Here is an 18597-nt window from a genome sequence, read left to right as displayed (position 1 = left end):
CACTTTGTTCTAAATTATTGGGATAAGAATCAGATCTTCCAAACTGAAGTGAGCTGTGAGAAACCCAGAAGGGCCAAATTATGATCACAAATGGGCTGAAGCCAGATGTGTATCATACTAAACTTCTTGTTCTGGTGTCAAGTTTACAATAAAGAAGATAAGCTAGCATCCCAGTGACATTATGTTCATTTATTTCCAATGTCAGTTATTAAACTCAAACCTGCTTATTCTTTATTAAGGAATAACAAATACATTAACAAATTAGGATTCCTTTTTACTGCTGTGAATTAGAACTCTTTTTGAAGAGATAATAGGAACTACCTTGAATTTTCTTGTATTGTGGTTTATTAAGATTCTGTGTACAGGTAGTGGAAACACATCTTGAACAAGCTCAAGCAAGAAAAGAGAAAGATATGGGAACTTGTTAGAGACAAATATTGGAGAATCCCAATTGTGAGTCAGGAGCAGTTTGGGAGTGGACTGGGGCTTGTGGAACCCTCTCTCCTTGCTTTTCTCTGTCTCTCTCTCCATATCAGCTTCATTTTCACCTTTGCAACACACTGCATTTCTCTCTTCCTCAGGTCAGTAGTAGAGTGTGGTTGCCAGCCCCTGTTATGTCCAGACACATGGAAACTCATTTCTATTCCAGCCTCCAAATTCCTAGAAAAGAGATCTGATTGGCCAAACTTGGGTCACGTGTCTCATCTCTGGACTTACTAGCTATGGCTAATGGCTGGGGAAGGCTTTGGGGATGTATAGTCTTCCCACAGAAATCACATGCTCACTGGAGATGAGTGGAAATGTCCAGAAAAGAAAGGATTTAAGCAAGCAGACACTTAAGAGGTGTTTTCAGTACAGCATCAAGATGAAAATTTACTTTAAATAAAGAATGTATATTAAGACTATTAATAACTAGAAATACTGGTGTTTTAATTCCTTATATGTATTTCCTCTTGGTCATGACTAGCATTTCCACTTGCTGCTGGCTGTAATCCAGGTACCAGTTCTTACTTAAAGTCACACATCTAATATTAAAACGTGTGAACACAACCTTGTTTAGTGAATCTGCTAATCCTGTGTCCTGCTGTGACTGTTGTGAATATGCAAGACAAAAACCTGCTTAATTTGTCTATTGTTTAAAAACCCAAGATAATTATTTGACTGCTGTTAAAATAACTATGTTTGCATTTTTTCTTAGCTAAATAAAGAAAATAAAACACTGAAAAGAATCAGCATGTTGTACATGGCCAAGCTGGGACCAGATGTCATAACCGAGGAGATAAACATTGACGAGGAGGACCCTGCTGGGGACACAGACGGAGCTGCGGAGACATGTGTGTCAGTGCAGTGTCAGAGGCAGATCAAAGGTGGGACCCTGCTCACTACCGAGCATGCTTCCATCTCCCTGACTGCATGTTGGAGCCCCGTGAGAAGCTGTGAAATGCTAAATAGTTAACTTAAAAAAAAAAAAAAAAAACCCGCTGATGCCTCAGGCCCACCCCTAGAAGCTATTTGAGAATCACAGGGTATAGCACCAATGCTTTATGGGTGGCTTTCTTGTTTGGAATTTGACACCTTTGAGAGTGTTGTCTCCAGAAACAGCCAGTTAGACCACATCCATAAGAGTATGGACTGGGTGTTAAGAGAATTTTAGATGTGTTATGCAAGATAGAAATTCATTTCTCTGAGGCTGGGGTTTGACTCAGTGGTAGAGTATGAGCTTAGTGCACTAGATGCCCCGGATCCCATTCCTAGCACCAAAAGATATGTGTGTGTCTATGTGTTTAGTTAATATTCCCTTTCAGTTTAGTTCTGTGTTGGAATCTTTGGAGGAGATTCCTCCTTAAATTACTTAGTCTCTGCCTTCTAAGAATATCTGATTTAAGCAATGAGCTAAAAGCATACTCAGTATTAAACAACTGTGTTGGCTAGCAAATAGTGCCATAGAGTCAAGATCATAGGAGACTTCTCTTCAGTGCAAATTAATTTTATTTATGTTTATATATATACATATATGTATATGTATATAATATGTGTATACACACACACACACATTGTTTCTGTTAAAGATGTCACAAAGCAGTTTCTGGCTTAATGACTATCAGAGCATTTTAACCTGGTACACATTCAGAAGTACTACTCTTTTGTTTATTTGGTAGATAAAATTTCAGGTACAGGTAGAAACGTGGAAGGGTTTACCTGGCTTTACCTGACTCTTCAGCCTCTTAACCCAAGACAAAATAGAGTTGATGCTGGCTGAGAGGGAGAGGAGGTTTAAAGGATTTCCTTTTGTTCATTATTCTCCTTTCTTTAGGTCTTGAGCAATATGGTCTCATGTTCTTCCTTGGTAATTAGCCAGCCAGTGGAGAAGGTGATTTAGAATCGAATCACTGAGAACTTCTTCAAGCTGGGTCCACGTACAAAGTTTAATGCAATTTATAAATAACCACATAGCAGGTTTCTTACTGCCCTCAGAGAAGGATAAGAAATTAAAAGCAATTAAAAACAAGTGGCAAAACAGTAGGCCTGGATAAAAACTTAAGTAATCTGTGCTAATCCATGTGTATTTTTAAACATTTGAGTGGCAGAGGTAACTTTTAACATCAGAAGCTTTTGTACTTAAAGTTGCTAATATTTGCATTATTTATCATTACATCACAATAATAAAAAGTAGAAATAAATTAAGAAATGAAGCACCCACAACTCTGGAGAGAAAGTTACTAAAATTAACCCTTCTTTACATTTTTGAGTCAGTTGGAATGATGCTTATGGTCTATAAATTGGCAGGAAGTCAGGACTTTTTTCCTTCAAATCAAATCTCCAAATTATTAACTGCCCAATTTTTTGTTTATATTGTATTGTGACAAGAGACATGGTCTTTATGAAATAAAAAAGAAATTAGTATGGTGCATTAAGCATAAGCCGAAGAAATTTAACTTCCCAATTGCTGGATAGTTTTCTCAAATTTGGATTTGATCAATTGCAAAGAAAACTCACTTTGGTACATTTAACATGGTGAGATCACCTGGTATAGAACCAGGAGTGTTTGGGGTGGGGCATGCAGGTGAGATTCCCATTGTCCTCTGCTTCTTTATTTTCCTTATTTTTGCAAAATAACCTTGATCATAAGCTGTAGGGCTGGCATTTTCAGTTCTTTTGAATATGTTTTATTTGTTTATTTTTTAAACCTTTTTCTTTTTTTTTTCCTTTAAAAATGCAGAGCTTCGAGATCAAATTGTATCTGTTCAGGAGGAAAAGAAGATATTAGCCATTGAGTTGGAAAATCTGAAGAGCAAACTTGTAGAAGTAATTGAAGAAGTACGTATCTTAGGCCTGAAAGGCAAGGCCTTATGTGTTTTCAAACCAAAAGTCTTTTTTTGGGATTGACTATATCAGACACTTGGTATTGCTAGCTAATTTTTGATATAAGAACTGTGTAACAATTTTGATCTTCTCCTTTGCCCCATTTCAGACATACAAAAAGGGTTAGGAAACATGGTCATTGAACGTTCAGGTACCCATTACCTAGCTGAATGACGCAATACTAGATAGCATGACATGCTCCCTGTTGTCCCCATTTTTTTTTCTTACATGGGGCAGATTTGTAAGAATGGTAGCGGTTTCAGGTCACGCACTTCATTGCTTCTGGCAAAGAAGGAAGAGAGTATCTTGCTTCTCCAGTGGGATGGTCTGGCTCCGTTTAAAGGGGGCTGTCCCTTTGTGTCCCTCCAGCACAGGCAGATAGGGTAGGTGTGAGAGGGGGTTCAAGCAGGGATTTGGAGACTCTTTCTGTTGTCCCTTTGAGGTGTCTTTAAGAACAGGACCACACAGTTGCCTTGTATTTGCTCGAGGCTGAGAGTCTAATTTCACCAAATGGTTTTAACTTGTCTCTGGTTCTCAGATTCTGTAGCTCAAGAATTTCGCAGTGTATGGGCAACAGCACTTCAGGTGGCTGCCAAACGTGCCAGGGTTTGATCCCACCAGCGAGCAGCCTTCCCCAGTTTCCTCCATTCCTGTACATATATCACCAGTTCCTTGAAGGCCATGATGTAAAAAAGATTGGGAAGCAGTACCCACCAGCCTTCCCAGCCCTGCTGCTTGTCCTTCACTATGGCAGGACATTATAATGAATGGGAAGAAGAGTGATTATACTTGTGTAGGGACTTTCCTGTTGGATAGTGACAAAAAGCAAAAGTAAGGCTTCTAGGAAAAGATGCCGGTTCACAGTCTCTCTGGAGGTGCTGCTGGACTCACGGCTGCTTTCAGGATCCTCATCCTGGCTTGTTTGTCGAGTCACCACCAGAGAGGGGCAGGAAATGCATTCTTCTGCCCCCCAAACCATAGTGGGGGTCATTTATTGATGATTCTCTCTCCTTCCTCCTAGAGGTGTCATTGGAAGACAGTTCAGAAAGTATTTTTATTGTGACTGTCTCAGACATCTGAAAAGGTACAACGAGCACAATAACGAGCATCCTCTACCTGCTGCCCGGCTAAGCACACACAGATTGGCGAGTGAGGAAGCTGGTGCCTCTCCAGCTGCCTCTTCTCACTCCTGCCCAGCTCCCCCGAACTTGGTGCTCACCATTTGCATTTATAAGTTTAGTACAATCCATAGTGTTTGGAGTATTTTTAGATTACATAAACAGACCTGCTTAATGTATTTGAGCGGTGATGGATGTCAAATGTTCTTTCAGACATTTAAGTTTGGGGGAGAATATTTTCATGTGTATTCTGTGTAAGGAAAACAGTCATCAAAGTTCAAAACTCCTCCCCTCATTGAGTATTGGATCTCTTGACTAAATGATTTGTGTATTTTCTGGGTGACCCATCATTAGATTTTTGTGTTAAAAATACAAAATACATACATTAAAGGGTTAGGATATGGTCATCTTTCGAAACTGGTGCTGGTGCCAGCATGACTGAGTTAGGAACCAAGGGATCGTCCTTGAATAGCCACCTCTGAAGCTGTGGGGACAGCGCTGGCGGTGCCTACCGTCTCGCCTAGCACTGCAGCTTCCTGTTGAAAACTCCGTGTTGAAAACTGAACAGCCATTTGAGAATCACACGTTGCCATATGTCTCGTTTTACAATGTTGGGTGTTTTCTCCCCTCAAAATCTTACATTTTTAGGTAAATAAAGTTAAACAAGAAAAGGCTGTTTTAAATTCAGAAGTTCTTGAACAGAGAAAAGTCTTAGAAAAATGCAACAGAGGTATGTCGTTCCAGTCTTTCTTCTCGACCCACCGCGTGTGTCATTTGTTTTGTTTACATGTATTTTGTGTCATTTTGCCTAAAGACTCTCGCAGTCCAAAATCTCCTGGACTGTTTTCCTAGCAGTGGGTCTCTTTCATTCCCACTCTTTTGTCATTGGGGGCATGTGAAAGTGGTTTCATTGAGGAGCTCAGAAACTACTTGTTTTGCAACTTTAGACATAAATGCCACATCTGTCCTACATGTGTCCTGGGACCACAGTCATCTGGGCTGACACTTCTGCATTTATGCATTTGATAAGTCATTTAGTGAATCTCAGTGCAAAGATTGGGACATCTACAGTGATTACTTGCAAAGAGATAACATTTTAAGTTATGAGGATGGGAAATGGAACAAAGGGGAATTGAGAGTATAAATTGATGTAGAGAGTGGATGCATGCTTGCTCTCATGTCTGTGTCTGAAATCCGGCTCTGAGCTGCAGGTCATGAAGGATTCATAACCATTTAAACGAATTAGTAAAAACAAACTAATGACCAGGAAAGTCAGACCTGGTCTCATGGTGAGAGGACAATGTCTCCAGTGACTACTTCCAAGGAAAACTGTGTAATTCTAATTGTCACAGTGACCATATCACTCTTGTAAAATGTAAGAGTCTTCTGGGGGCTGTTGCTTATGTCCCCAATTGAGGGAGTGATGCTAAGTACAGATATGGAGAAAGTTTATTCCAAGGGAGGGGACTCTGTCAGTCCATTTTTCATTACTGTAACAAAGTACCAAAAGCTGAAAACTTGAGAAAGAAAAGATGTTTATTGTTCCCAGTTTGAGAGGTTCAAGAGCATGGCACAGCATGTGTTTGGTGCTGGTGAGGGCTCCCTTTGGTTGAGTCATAGCATGATGGATGGCATCATGGTGGGAATGCAGGTTGAGAGGGCAGGATCACATGGCAAGATGGAAAGCCGTAGCTGAGGAAGGGACCAGTCTTGCTCTTTTAATAACAGTCCATTCTAGTGAGAACTCACCTACTCTGTGAGAACAACATTGCTCCTTTATGAGACACAATGAGGTAATTACTGAGGCTAAGCCCCTCCTCTTTAAGGGTCTTCTTAATACCACCACATCGGGGACCATGAACCTTTGGGTGGCAAACCTCATGCAGACCGTATCAGAGACCCCAGTATGCTTCTTGTTCTCCCCCACCCCCACCCCCAGCCACTTGGCTTCCTACTCTAGAAGCTGAGACACTAACAGGAAGTCTTTCAGACCTAGGGCTTTCCACATTGTCATTGGTGACAGCTGTCAATCCGTGCCACTTATCAGCTGGGATTTTTAAACAAAAGACCTGGTAGTTAAGTGTGGGAGACGCATTGGATGGTAGCATTTCTTTAGGTCCTGATCATTTGTAGGTAGAAATGTATTGAGGAATTTGCCATCTTGAGGCTCTGCGCTGGAAACAGGGTTCTGCAGAGGTGGATCACACAGCCCTGCCTTCAGAGAGCCCCCCGTGTGGGCAGAGAGGCGGCTATCAATAAACAGCACCAGGACCAACCTCGTTTCTTTCAGAATCCAAGTCAAAGGGACCTGGACATGTGGAAATTCACTTTTTATTATAGTGTTCTGGACATAGAAAAGAGTCAATTATCTTGCCCAGGGCTTCAGATAGTCGTAGTCTTCTTTGTTTTCTTCACAAAATTTCTTTTCTTAAATAGATTTTAAAAATCATTTAGCTCTCGGGGACCTATAATTCACACCACAAACCACCACTTACATTACTTTACTTGAGTAAGACTATTCGTCCTTCGTCTGAGGAGGCAGTAGATTTACAGAGTGGAGTTTGAAATACTATGTCATTACACAGCAAACCCGTCCTTAGTCAGTTAGAACTGAAGTGCCTGAGGAAAAGTGAGTGAAAGCAGCCATTAAGAGGGCCTTTTGAAGGATTTTAGTGACATGAGTCAGCTCAGGACAGGGTGCCTCACCAGAAGCAACTGGGTGGTGCCAGGAGTCATTCCTAATTCTAGTGGCGTTACTATCCCCTTCATTCTGTCTGTGCCGTTATTTAACAAAGTAGGCCATTAAATGGCAAGAGTAGGAAAGAAGGCGCGTCACTTTTATTTGAGAGGACCTTCTTCTTGAAGGCGTCTGTCCTGTGGAATCATTTGGTCCTCTGGGCCTGGATGTCTTTAAGGCTGTTTCCCTTCATTGTAAACATAGAGAACACTTGAAAATAACACACACAGATACACACATAACTTAAAATTTATATGTAACGTAAAAATATGTATGTGTGTGTGTGTGCGTGTGTGTGTGTGTGTGTGTTTACACACATATATATTCCTTTTATTGGGTAACACTTTTTTTGGTAGAAAATTTAAATTTGTTCTAGGAAAAGGAAACTTTATAATCCAGAGATAAGCACTATTGACATTTTAGGATATGGGTTTTGTGTGTGTGTGTGTGTGTGTGTGTGTGTGTGTGTGTATGTGTGTGTGAGTGTGTAGGAAACATTTATTTGAGGGCTCACGGTTTCAGAGTTCTCAGTCCATAGACAGCAGGCTCCATTCCTCAGGGCTTGAGGTGAGGCAGAACATCATGGTGGAAGAGTGTGGCAGAGGGAAGCAGCTCACAGGATGATCTGGAGTAGAATATATTCTTCTAATTAAAAAACATATGTATCCATTAAGTTTTTTGTTACATATGTTTACAATATATATATGGAAGAGAATACTAGTAAAGGAAATCTCTCTTTACCTACTAATACCTGACAAACCCATAACCATCTTTCTCTGCTTATTCCCCTCTGTTGAATTTTATCTTTTTCTTTCTCTTATTTAATAGTTTTGCCAAATATATATGTATCCCTAAATAGTACATTGTTTAATTTTGCATGTTTTTGGACTTGCTATAACGGAATCATTTTGCTATAACCTCCGCAGATTTATTCACGTTGGGCATTTATTTCACTACTACCTAATATTCCACAAGATGACCCTATCAGAATTCACTTATGCATTGATCTTTTTGCAGATATTTGAGTTATTTCCAGTATTTTGCTATTCTAAGTTACGTGTTATGAAAGTTCTCATACATGTCTCCTTATTTCTCTAATATATATGCCACATGTAAAATTTTATCTTCAGTTTCTCTGTGTAAGGCCAGATTATTTTGCAAATAGATGTCATTTTACACTCCTCTTAGCAGTATATCTGATCTCATTCTGTACCCTTCCCAAACAAGATATCCACACTTTAATTTTTGCAAATTTCTTCTTCTTTCGGTAAAGAAAAGTACTTCACTTTGCATTTCCTGATGCCTAATAACAGTGAGCATTTTTCTACATGTTTATTGACTTTTTATATGCTTCCTGTCCTGTGACATGCCTGTTGATGTGTTTTCTGTGGCTTAAAAAGAAGAATTAATTTTGCACTAATTTTTGAAATTCACTTATTTTAAAATATATATCATAAATGTCTTCTCATTCACTAATTCTGTGTTTGCAATATTATAATTTTGGTGGCATAATAATTTTTTGCTGATCCTTTGATGTTAGATGATTTCATTGTTTTCAGCAATAGTGCACATAGCATCCTTGCTTCCATGCCTGTGTGTGTATATGTGATTTATTCTTTCAGGATGTGCATTCCCAGAAGTGGAATTGTGGAATCAAAAGATATGAATAGTTATAGATCTTTGAATCACATTACCAGGACACCCTCCAAAAAGCCTTTATCAATTTACATGCCAGGCAGGAATGGATGAGGGTCCCGTAGGCCTCAGTCTCTTTCCCACATCATTTCCCGTCTGTGTTCCTGATAACTTGTATGGCACACAGTCTTACTTTTCCTCCTCTTTTTAAGTGTCCATGTTAGCAGTGGAGGAGTATGAGGAGATGCAAGTGAACCTGGAGCTGGAGAAGGACCTCCGGAAGAAAGCAGAGTCATTTGCACAGGAGGTGGGTATTTCGCGGAGACCTGGTGTTTTGTTTTTGTTTCTCAAGGGACTTTGCTGATGACACACAAAAAAAGAATGAGAATACATTCAGATTAAGAAGAGTGAGTTCTAGGGTTCTGCAGCACAGTAGGATGACTATAGTTTACAATTTATTATATATTTTATAAAGAACTAGAAGAGGGGCATTTGAAGATTCCCGGCACAAAGAGATGATAAATGTTTAAGGACATGGAAATGCTAATTACCCTGATTTAATCATCATACATACACATGTGCACATACACAAGTATCGGGTTATCATACTGTACACCATAAATATGCACATTTATTGTGTATCAGTTAGAAATAAGGAGGAAAACACCTTTTGAGGTTAAATAAAAACCTACCAGTTTGCAATAAGGAGTACCGGGGTCAAGACATAGCTAGAGAATGGTATCAAGTTCACCGAAGTTGGTGCAGGAAGGTTTGGGTTCAGATTCTGGCCATGTCAGATACTAGTCTTATAATTTCAGAACAACCCTTATTCTTTTGAGAGTCCACTTTCACCATCTGTAAAATAGATACTGATAACATAAACTGAACCAAAAGGATTTTAGAACCCAATGGCATGATTTTTAAGAAGTATTTTTTAAACTATAAAGTGCTCTATGGGAGGAAGGAATTGCATTTAGTGGCACCCATCACTTGTGATGAGAAGTCTGGCTTGAGTCCACCTGTCATCTGAGATAATAGTACCACGGAATCCTCCTCTCTCTCCAGCTTCTCTCTGCTGCACTCACTACATGAGTTGATTCTTCCACTGGCTGTGGAACACCACCATCTTGTACCTCCATCGTCTCAGCCTCTCACCAGTGTGATGATTTTCCTCTCATGTTAGAGATACGCCTTGAGCTTCTCTAGTCCTGACTCTGTTGATATGCAGTCATTGGGTGTCCCCTGGCTCTGGGGATAGTTTCCAGGGGAATGAGGAATCGCTAGTTGGTTCAAGTCATGGTGTGGAGCTGATCTGCAGTGAGATCTCCAAGTTGTTTAAGTATTTTGTATCTGTGTGTATAACCTGGGGTGAAGGAAAAAGCTAAGGAGGTGTGAAACAGACCGAGGGAGAGGAATCAAGGCTGTAGACGAAGACAGGGTTTTATGGGAATGATGTTTCAACAATGAGATTACGGTTTTGTGTGGGGGGTTTTTCTGTGCTTGAGCATAGCTGTGCTAGCAGTGAACTCTACACAGGGTTAACTCCAAGTACCTCTGATTTGAAATATTATGATTCATTTTATTCAGAGAGTTTAATGAAAGATGAGTGAATACTGTTCTTATTACTGGTAGAAAGGAAAACAGAATTGAAGTGTGTTAGAGCCCTGTGGAAAAGCTTTAGCAGAATAAATAATGCAACCAGATAAACAGTGGAGGGGGTGGGAGGGTGGGGAGAATGCAAAGACACCTCCATTGCAAAACTGAAAAAGAGAGACTGAGTTTGACCCAGATGCCAGGGTCTTATCTCAAGACATTTTCAATTTTCCATGTGTTGTTTGTAAAATGATGTTATAATACAAAGCAGCTCAAAGAAAACTCAAAGGCGGTGCAGCAGCAGAGGAGATAGATAGGAGAAGCAAGACTACAGCAAGAGCTTGGAAGTGAATGATTTACTCAGCCATTCAGCTGCTGGGCCTTATGCTCTAGCAGGGGCGCGAACATGCTGCACTGTATTAGCCTGGAGTGAGGAGGAGGACCTCTGAAGAGGGAAGGCCACAGGGTTGGTGCTTATGTTACTGGTGGCATAAACATCTAGCGTTGATCTACAGAATAGTGAGAAGAAAACTTTTTAAAAAAATAGTGCTCGACTGGAGCCAGTATGTTTTCCCCTGCCCATGGCTTGCAGATTTTCAGGTTTTCAGCAGACAGTTGCTGCTAAGAGACACATGGCTTAGTTTAGCACAAGGGTCTCCCTCTTTTACATTTTGTTCTTAGTACCTGTAGCAGATCTGATTGCACTAGACGCTGTTGACGTGATGATCAAATGCTGAAGAAAGCAAGATGAGCTCTGCCCTTTTGGATCTTAGAGTCTCGAGCCTAGAAATCAATTTTTAAAGTTTATTTACTTTATGTTTTTAATTGCAAAAGGGATATTCGTACTTGTAAAAAACACAAATCAGTCCTCAAATGTATAATGGCTCCTACTCATACTAGTTCATTTGAAAAATACAATTCCCTTCAACAAAAAGTCAGATGTTTTCTTAGCTGTGTTAAGTTTTTAAAATTTCATCAACATATTCAGAAATTTTAACAAGACTTTTGTATAATTAAAAAAATTCTTTTTTGCTCTTCAGTGTAGTTTTTTCCTTTTCTAAGATACAGATGCTTTATTCTACCTGTATTCCCAGTAAACTATGAGACTGTTACATGATTCTTTTTTCTTTCTGAATACTTTAGATATTTGAGTATTATTTTGAAAAGAATGAATTAAATTAACAACATAAGATTTTTTTTCATTATTACTCTTTGAAAAGATTTATAAAATTTCTCAGAAATTCTTATTCCTGCAGTGTTATTCATCTGAAATGAAACCAGCTTCCTGATTTGAACCAGCAAGTTCTTACAGAGCTGAAAATCAAATTCATTAGTGTTTGGTGACTGAATTCTCTTGAAATATTTTTTATTTTTAGAAGAGGATTTATTTGTAATTTTTTATTTAGGCATCTTGAAGTTCAGAGAAGATAGTCTACTGAGTGCTTTTTTCAAGTTATTATTAAAGGAAATCTTCTATATATGTCTTCCTCTTACAATACTACTGTTCAGGGATTAGTGTGAGGTTTTGCAAAAGGAATTCATGTTATTAACAACCTTGACTCGATGTCACATGTGTTGATGACGCAGTTGAGGTGGTTGTACTCAGGCGATCATGAACAGTTTTCCAGAGCGCTGCCTGGATGAGGAGCACTGTTCCTTTTTGCCAAGAGAGAGCCAAGTCCAAAGCTGTCGCCCTGCTATCTTGATGGGCAGCTTGTGCCTGCTTGGTTTTACTGCTGGGTGGTCACCCTGCTGGCTTGGCCTCAAATACACCTGGTAGAAGGAAACCCCAGGTCAGTGGCTGTTTGCAGGCCCCTCCTGCTGACTGCCGGAGGCACTTTCTGAGGTGGGCCCCAGGAGCCCAGCTAATTATGTTTCAAGAGGGGAAATGTATAAGAAGGAAATTATTATAATAATAGTAATGGTAATCAGAAATAAATTTCTTTAGTTAGACTATTGGTCTAAAATTCTAGGTACTGTTATGAACTATTGATTACTCTTCTGGACTTTCAAGCCTCTAGGCTCCTTCTTCCCTAGCCCTGCACGCATGTGCACATGCACACTCATGCTTACTCCTATAGAGGTGAGGAGTCAAGTGGAAGGATGCAGATTACACATACTATGTATAATTGTGGATTTACCTGTTTGGCTTTGCAGAGTTCTGGTTTTTGCATTACACTGTCAGAGTTGAGTGAGCTTTTCATAAATCCTGCACAGGCAAAGAGTGCTGGCTTCAGACAGTTTTTCTTCCTCATAGGAAGATTTAATGGGAAGACAGTGTGAGCATTTTAATATACTGTGTTCACAACTGGATTTTGATTTGGAAATCAGTACTGACCAGGGATTAAGTTTAAGGTTTGCATTGGTCATTAAAGCTGTGGACTTTCCATATGAAGGTTGATAGAAAGTAATTGTTTGTCCTGAATTTTATTCGCTGACTTTTTCTGTTACATGATAAATGGAAGTTATTGGACAAACGAATATGTGCTGTACAGAAAGTCATTTTACATACAGATCTTACCATTAAGTCAAAATATTTTTTTTAAGATGCTGTTAAGAATCTGAAAGTGTGAAACTCGACTGTTTAGAGATTTCAGAGTTTGTGAAACATTTTGTGCTTGGAATCACCCACTGGCCAACTTGGATATGGTATTAAGGAAAAGAAATAATAGGTGAATAGAAAGTAATGTTTTCAATCATGTAAAGTTGTGAGAATTAGATGAATAATAGTGTAAGTTGTTTATAAAATGCTCAGCAAATAGGATACTGACTCCCTTCTCCCCTTGTCTTCCTACTGTCAACTACTTTCATCACTGGAAGGGAAAACAAATTTTCTTAAAACGTTAATTCTAGTAAATAGCAGGCATTAGGCAGGTGGTTAGGAATCTGAGCTTGTAAATCAGACAGATATGGATTTAAATCCTGGTCTTGCTATTTATGTGTGTCCTTGGGAAGGTCACTTAACCCCTCTGATCCTCAGTTGCTTTATCAGTAAAATGGGATGACAGTCTCTACTTCACAGTATTGGCCTAAGGATTAGATAATGTAATGATTATAACTATGGGTATCATGTAGCATTTACTAAAGATTATCTATTTGTATCAGAAGTATTTAACTCAGAGTTGATGTAAGGATTAAAATTAGGACTGTGAAATACTCTGTGGAGTATTTGGCACAAGAGAAGTTCTCGATATTATCTATGACAGTAATTGTATTTTAAGGCAATAATAAAATATTAGACAGTTAAGGGGTAGGATTGTTGTATATATTTCCCCTTTGAGGCAGATGAAGATATGAGGATTGTTGGAAATGAAATCTTAGCAGTCACCTCCTCCATGACTGTTATACAATTCAGGACTTCCCTTTGATGTCTGAATACTTTCCTGTTGCTTAGGTTGCAGTTGAGGACATGTGTGGAATTGGTTGGTATGTATATTTTTGTAATTAACTTTTGCAGATGTTCATAGAACAAAACAAGCTAAAGAGACAAAGCCACCTTTTGCTTCAGAGCTCTGTCCCTGACCAGCAGCTTTTGAAAGCTTTAGATGAAAATGCAAAACTTACCCAGCAACTTGAAGAAGAGAGAATTCAGCATCAGCAAAAGGTAACAGACTTTATTATGGGGGCTGAGACACACACACACACTTACACAGGCATATTAAAATGAAAGGAGTCAGTCTAGTCTTTTATAGTTCCATATTGACCTTAGTTACTAAGTCCTTCCAATCATTTTTTGGGAAAGAATAACTACCGAATTAATTTATTGCCCAATTGAAATTGTAGCACACTTTTTTTTTTGGAAGGGGGTACCAGAGATTTAACTTGGGGCACTAAACCACTAAGTCATATCCCCAGCCTTTTTTTGGATTTTTAAATTTTTTTAATTTGTTTTAATTAGTTATACATGACAGTATAATGCACTTATATACTTTGATATATCATACATAAATGGGATATAATTTCTCATTTTTCTAGTATACATATTTAGAATCACATTGGTCATACAGTCACATAAATACAGTAATAATGTCTGTTTCATTCTACTATCTTTCATATCCCCACATCCCCTGCCTTCCCCTCCTTTCAATTCCCTCTACCTAATCTAAGGTAGCACTATTCTTTTTTTTTTTTTTTTGCATTACAATTCTTTTAATACACATATATACCACAATTTTTGTATCTCTGTTTGTATATAAAGAATGTTGACACCCAATTCAAGTCTTCATACATGTACTTTGTATAATGATGTCCATCACATTCCACCATCCTTGCTAATCCCCTGACCCCTCCTTTTCCCTCCCACCCTTCTTCCCTATCTAGAATTCATCTATTCCTCCCATGCTCTCCCTCCCAATCCCACTATGAGTCAACCTCCTTATATCAGAGAAAACATTCAGTATTTTTATTTTTGGGATTGGCTGATTTCACTTGTATTTTTTTTTTTTTTTTTAGAGGCAGGGTCTGATTCAGTTGCTAGTGCCTTGCTTTTGCTGAGGCTGGCTTTGAACTCATGATCCTCCTGTCTCAGCCTTCTGAGTCACTGGGATTAGAGGCATGCACTACCACATTTGGCCTTGCAGCACACTTTTGTAGACTTTATAAAGATCTTGAAAACAGTCATTGAAGAATATTCTTGAAGAAGCAAGGGGAAAGAGCTATGATTAAAAAATGTCTCTGGTGATGCATAGTCTAGAAATCTTTTTTTTTGGGGGGGTGAGGGGGGATGGAGAAGAACTTAACTGGTTTTTAGAGATGACATACATGAGGATGGTGTATTAATCTCACAGAGCTTGCAGGGCATAGTTCTTATTCAAACAGGGAGAGAAAGAAAAATCCATGTTAGTAGTAATGATTTGCTTAGAGAATTTCTGATTGTGCAGCATAATGGATATGTGTAAAAGTCTTCCTCTGTGGTTATTTCAGTGCACAAGTGGAGGTCTTCAGCTGACCTTTGTGCTGGACAGAGAGGACAGTCATTGTGGTTGGTGAGAAGGAGCAGGAATGAGGTGGAACAAAGACTTGCAAATTAAAGGAGCTACTTAAGGAAAATCACACTAATATTTATACTACTTACAATGTACCTAGCAGTGAGGAAAGGCTGTGAGCTTCTGTTTGTATTCACCTGTCAAATTCTCCCTGAGCAACAATATGGACATGTAATCCTTGGAACTTCTCAAGTTTTCCCCAAGGTAGTAGTGAGGTCTGGCTGATGTTTTATTTCCTCAGTAAGAAATGTTGGCCTAGGTATGGAGAACCTCTTGGTGGACAGGTGGTGACAGCGATTGCCCCCAGGGAAAGAGGACTAGGGAACAGGTGGGAGAGAAGGAATTTCTTTTTTCCTGTTCCATGATTTCAAATACAGAGAGAGAGAAAATGCGTTTGTTCAGCTTATACTGGAATGTGCCCATGCGCAAACACACACACTTTTTTTTTTTTTGGTACTGGAATTTGAAACCAGGGGCCCCAGGGGTGCTTAACTACTGAGCCACATCCCAAGCCCTTCTTATTTTTTTATTTTGAGACAGGGTCTCACTAGTTGCTTAGGGTCTTGCTAAATTGCCAAGATTGGCTTTAAACTTGAGATCCTCCTGCCCTCAGCCTCCTGAGCTGCTGGGATTACAAGAATTTGCCACCAAGCCCAGTTTGTGCTGGAATTTAACCTTTGGTTCTGAAAAGTTGAACTACTTATAGTTTATTTTGTATATAATACATGCTTGCAACCTACAGACTTGAACTGAATACAGGACTAAATTGGTTTTGGAAGAGGTAGAGATACTGAAGTTAGATAAGAGTTAGGAATGATGTAGCAATCACTACTACTGAACATTTATTTTGGATAATCTTTCATGTATGTGGCTTAAAATATTTCTTTCTTCTTGACAAATTCCCTAGGAAAATCAGTAAAAACTTTTAAACACAGCTGTATTCTTTTTGCAATTATAAAAATAGCTTATGGTCATTAATAATAAATTTTTGAAATATAGAAAAGTTTAGCATTACCCAAGAATATCATATTTTGGTGCATATCTAAACTTTATATGTAGACAATTTAATGAATATGTGTGTGTGTTTTAAATGGAATCATACCATGCATAGTTTTCTATAACCTGATTTTTTTCAGTTCACCTTTCAGTATATAGTAAGTTATATGATTTTAAAAGGCTGCATAGTATTACATTTAATGACACATCCTGATATCATAAATCAGTAGAGAGACTGGTAGACATTCAGGTAATTTCCAGCCTTTCATTGCTGCTATAAGGAACATTTTAGTGAATCTGTTTGTACATTTTTGTATATTTGAGTTTTTTTTTTTTTTTAATTCCTCAAAGAAGTATTACTGGATCATAAAGGCCTTTGGGTCTTTCCTCTTCTTTTACTTTTTTTTTTTTTTGAAATGGGGTCTCAGTCTCCTGAGCAGCAGGGACTATAGTCATATACCATCATGCCTAACTTTTTTTTTTTTAACTTATTACCAAATTGTGATCCTCAGGGACCTTTTTAGCTACTACTTGAATTTTTATCTTGAAAATGAGCATGAAAGTATATGAATCTACTTTAGGTATTATTTTACTTTTGTGACTCACATTTAAAAATTTAAGTGTTTGGTATATAACTCCTTAGTAAGTTTATATGAAATCAAAGAACCAGTAATGATTTATTATCAGAATTTGTGTGACTTTAAGATGGGTTACAATCTTTCTGTAAAGCCACATGAAAATTCCCTACTTGTCAACAAAGGAAAACTTACAACCACATTGTTTGTTTCTAATTTACAGGTCAAAGAATTAGAGGAACAACTAGAAAATGAGACACTGCACAAAGAGATCCATAACCTCAAACAGCAACTGGAGCTTCTAGAAGAAGATAAGAAGGAACTGGAATTGAAATACCAGAATTCTGAGGAGAAGGCCAGAAATTTAAAGCACTCTGGTAAACTTGTTGAGTAGGCTCCTCTCTCTCTCTGTTCACCTGTGGATCTCATGCCAAGGACAAAACCTGGCGTATAGTTATACTGAATAGAAAAATGCCAAAATTTGTTTTTCAATCCCTTCATTTCTAACTATGACCATTCAGCAGAATAGTGTCTATAATCCAGTCATTCACACATATTTAGACTTCAATTTGGGACACGGAGCCTTTGTGAACATCACGTACAGAATTAAGACCTAAAGATGCCATTAGCGTGGGGAGACCAAAAATGTCAGCATTTCTCAGGGCTCCAGAGATGAGTGTTCATTAAGTACTTTATTTTGTTCATTTTAGAGTGCTTTTTAAAAGGAATTAAACTTTTAAAAAATAATACCTTCATCTTTGGTGCTTATACTCCCATTTGTCTTCGGTGTCTAATTATACACCTGAAATAATACTTCCTGTGCCACACCTAACAATGAAGTGGGCAACAATATATATATTAAATGGAAAAACTTTTAAAGCACCAGGGGATGCTTAAATCAAAGGATTTATTCATTCAGGGCTGGAAGGCTTAGCAGGAATGTGCAAGTTGGATTACTACGCAACGTAAGTCTAAGTCTCTGTGAGAAGGTGGGTAATTTAAGAAGGCAGGGCTATTCGCTTTATAACAGCTTCAATATTCGCTTCAGATACTTTTGGTTAATTTTATACTAGAATTTTGAAATCTGCAGAAGAACCATGTAGGTTTTTTTCCCCTTTTAAAAACATTCAATGCTTTTTAATCCACAGAGAAAATTGATTGCAATTTGTTTTATAAAAATTGATCCAAAATTAAGAATTTTTCCATTCTTTAAAGCAAATAGCAGAGTAACCAAGGCCATCTTTATGATGAATGGAAGTGGCAGAGATTTAAATTCAATTTAAATGCTTTTATGTAGAATCTGCTGTGTGTGTACTCAGTCCTACTCCAGGATATAAAAAAATATATACAGAAGAAAAGAAACCATGCCTTTTGTCTTTGATGATCTCAGAATCCCTTTAAAGAGAGTGAGGCATGCACAGGGAATAACTAGAGGATTCTTGGTGTCGAGAGCTTGGTCCGCACTGCCTATTGTAGTGTGTAGGGGAAAGCAGAAGTCAGTCATGGACAGTATGCTCTACCTCTGGGTGCACACAGTACTCCGTGGTATCTGTCATCCATTAACCCATATGACAGGATTAGCATCTGTATGTAAT

The 18597-nt window shown here is 38.5% G+C and overlaps 1 protein-coding gene across 1 annotated transcript in view; it reads left to right on the top strand.

The window, feature by feature from the left end:
- Nucleotides 1–18597, top strand: part of Shtn1 (shootin 1) — an 80030-nt gene that overhangs the window by 20737 nt on the left and 40696 nt on the right. Inside the window, exons 4-9 of the mRNA XM_026389127.2 lie at nucleotides 1199–1367; nucleotides 3221–3318; nucleotides 5130–5211; nucleotides 9066–9160; nucleotides 13904–14050; nucleotides 17226–17379. Of these exons, the coding sequence (XP_026244912.2) occupies nucleotides 1199–1367; nucleotides 3221–3318; nucleotides 5130–5211; nucleotides 9066–9160; nucleotides 13904–14050; nucleotides 17226–17379 (745 nt within the window). The remainder of the gene's footprint in view (nucleotides 1–1198; nucleotides 1368–3220; nucleotides 3319–5129; nucleotides 5212–9065; nucleotides 9161–13903; nucleotides 14051–17225; nucleotides 17380–18597) is intronic.

The sequence above is a fragment of the Urocitellus parryii genome, chromosome 5 (assembly GCF_045843805.1).
Source record: "Urocitellus parryii isolate mUroPar1 chromosome 5, mUroPar1.hap1, whole genome shotgun sequence".
Lineage (NCBI taxonomy): Eukaryota > Metazoa > Chordata > Mammalia > Rodentia > Sciuridae > Urocitellus > Urocitellus parryii.
This window is presented reverse-complemented; position numbering and strand designations above follow the sequence as displayed.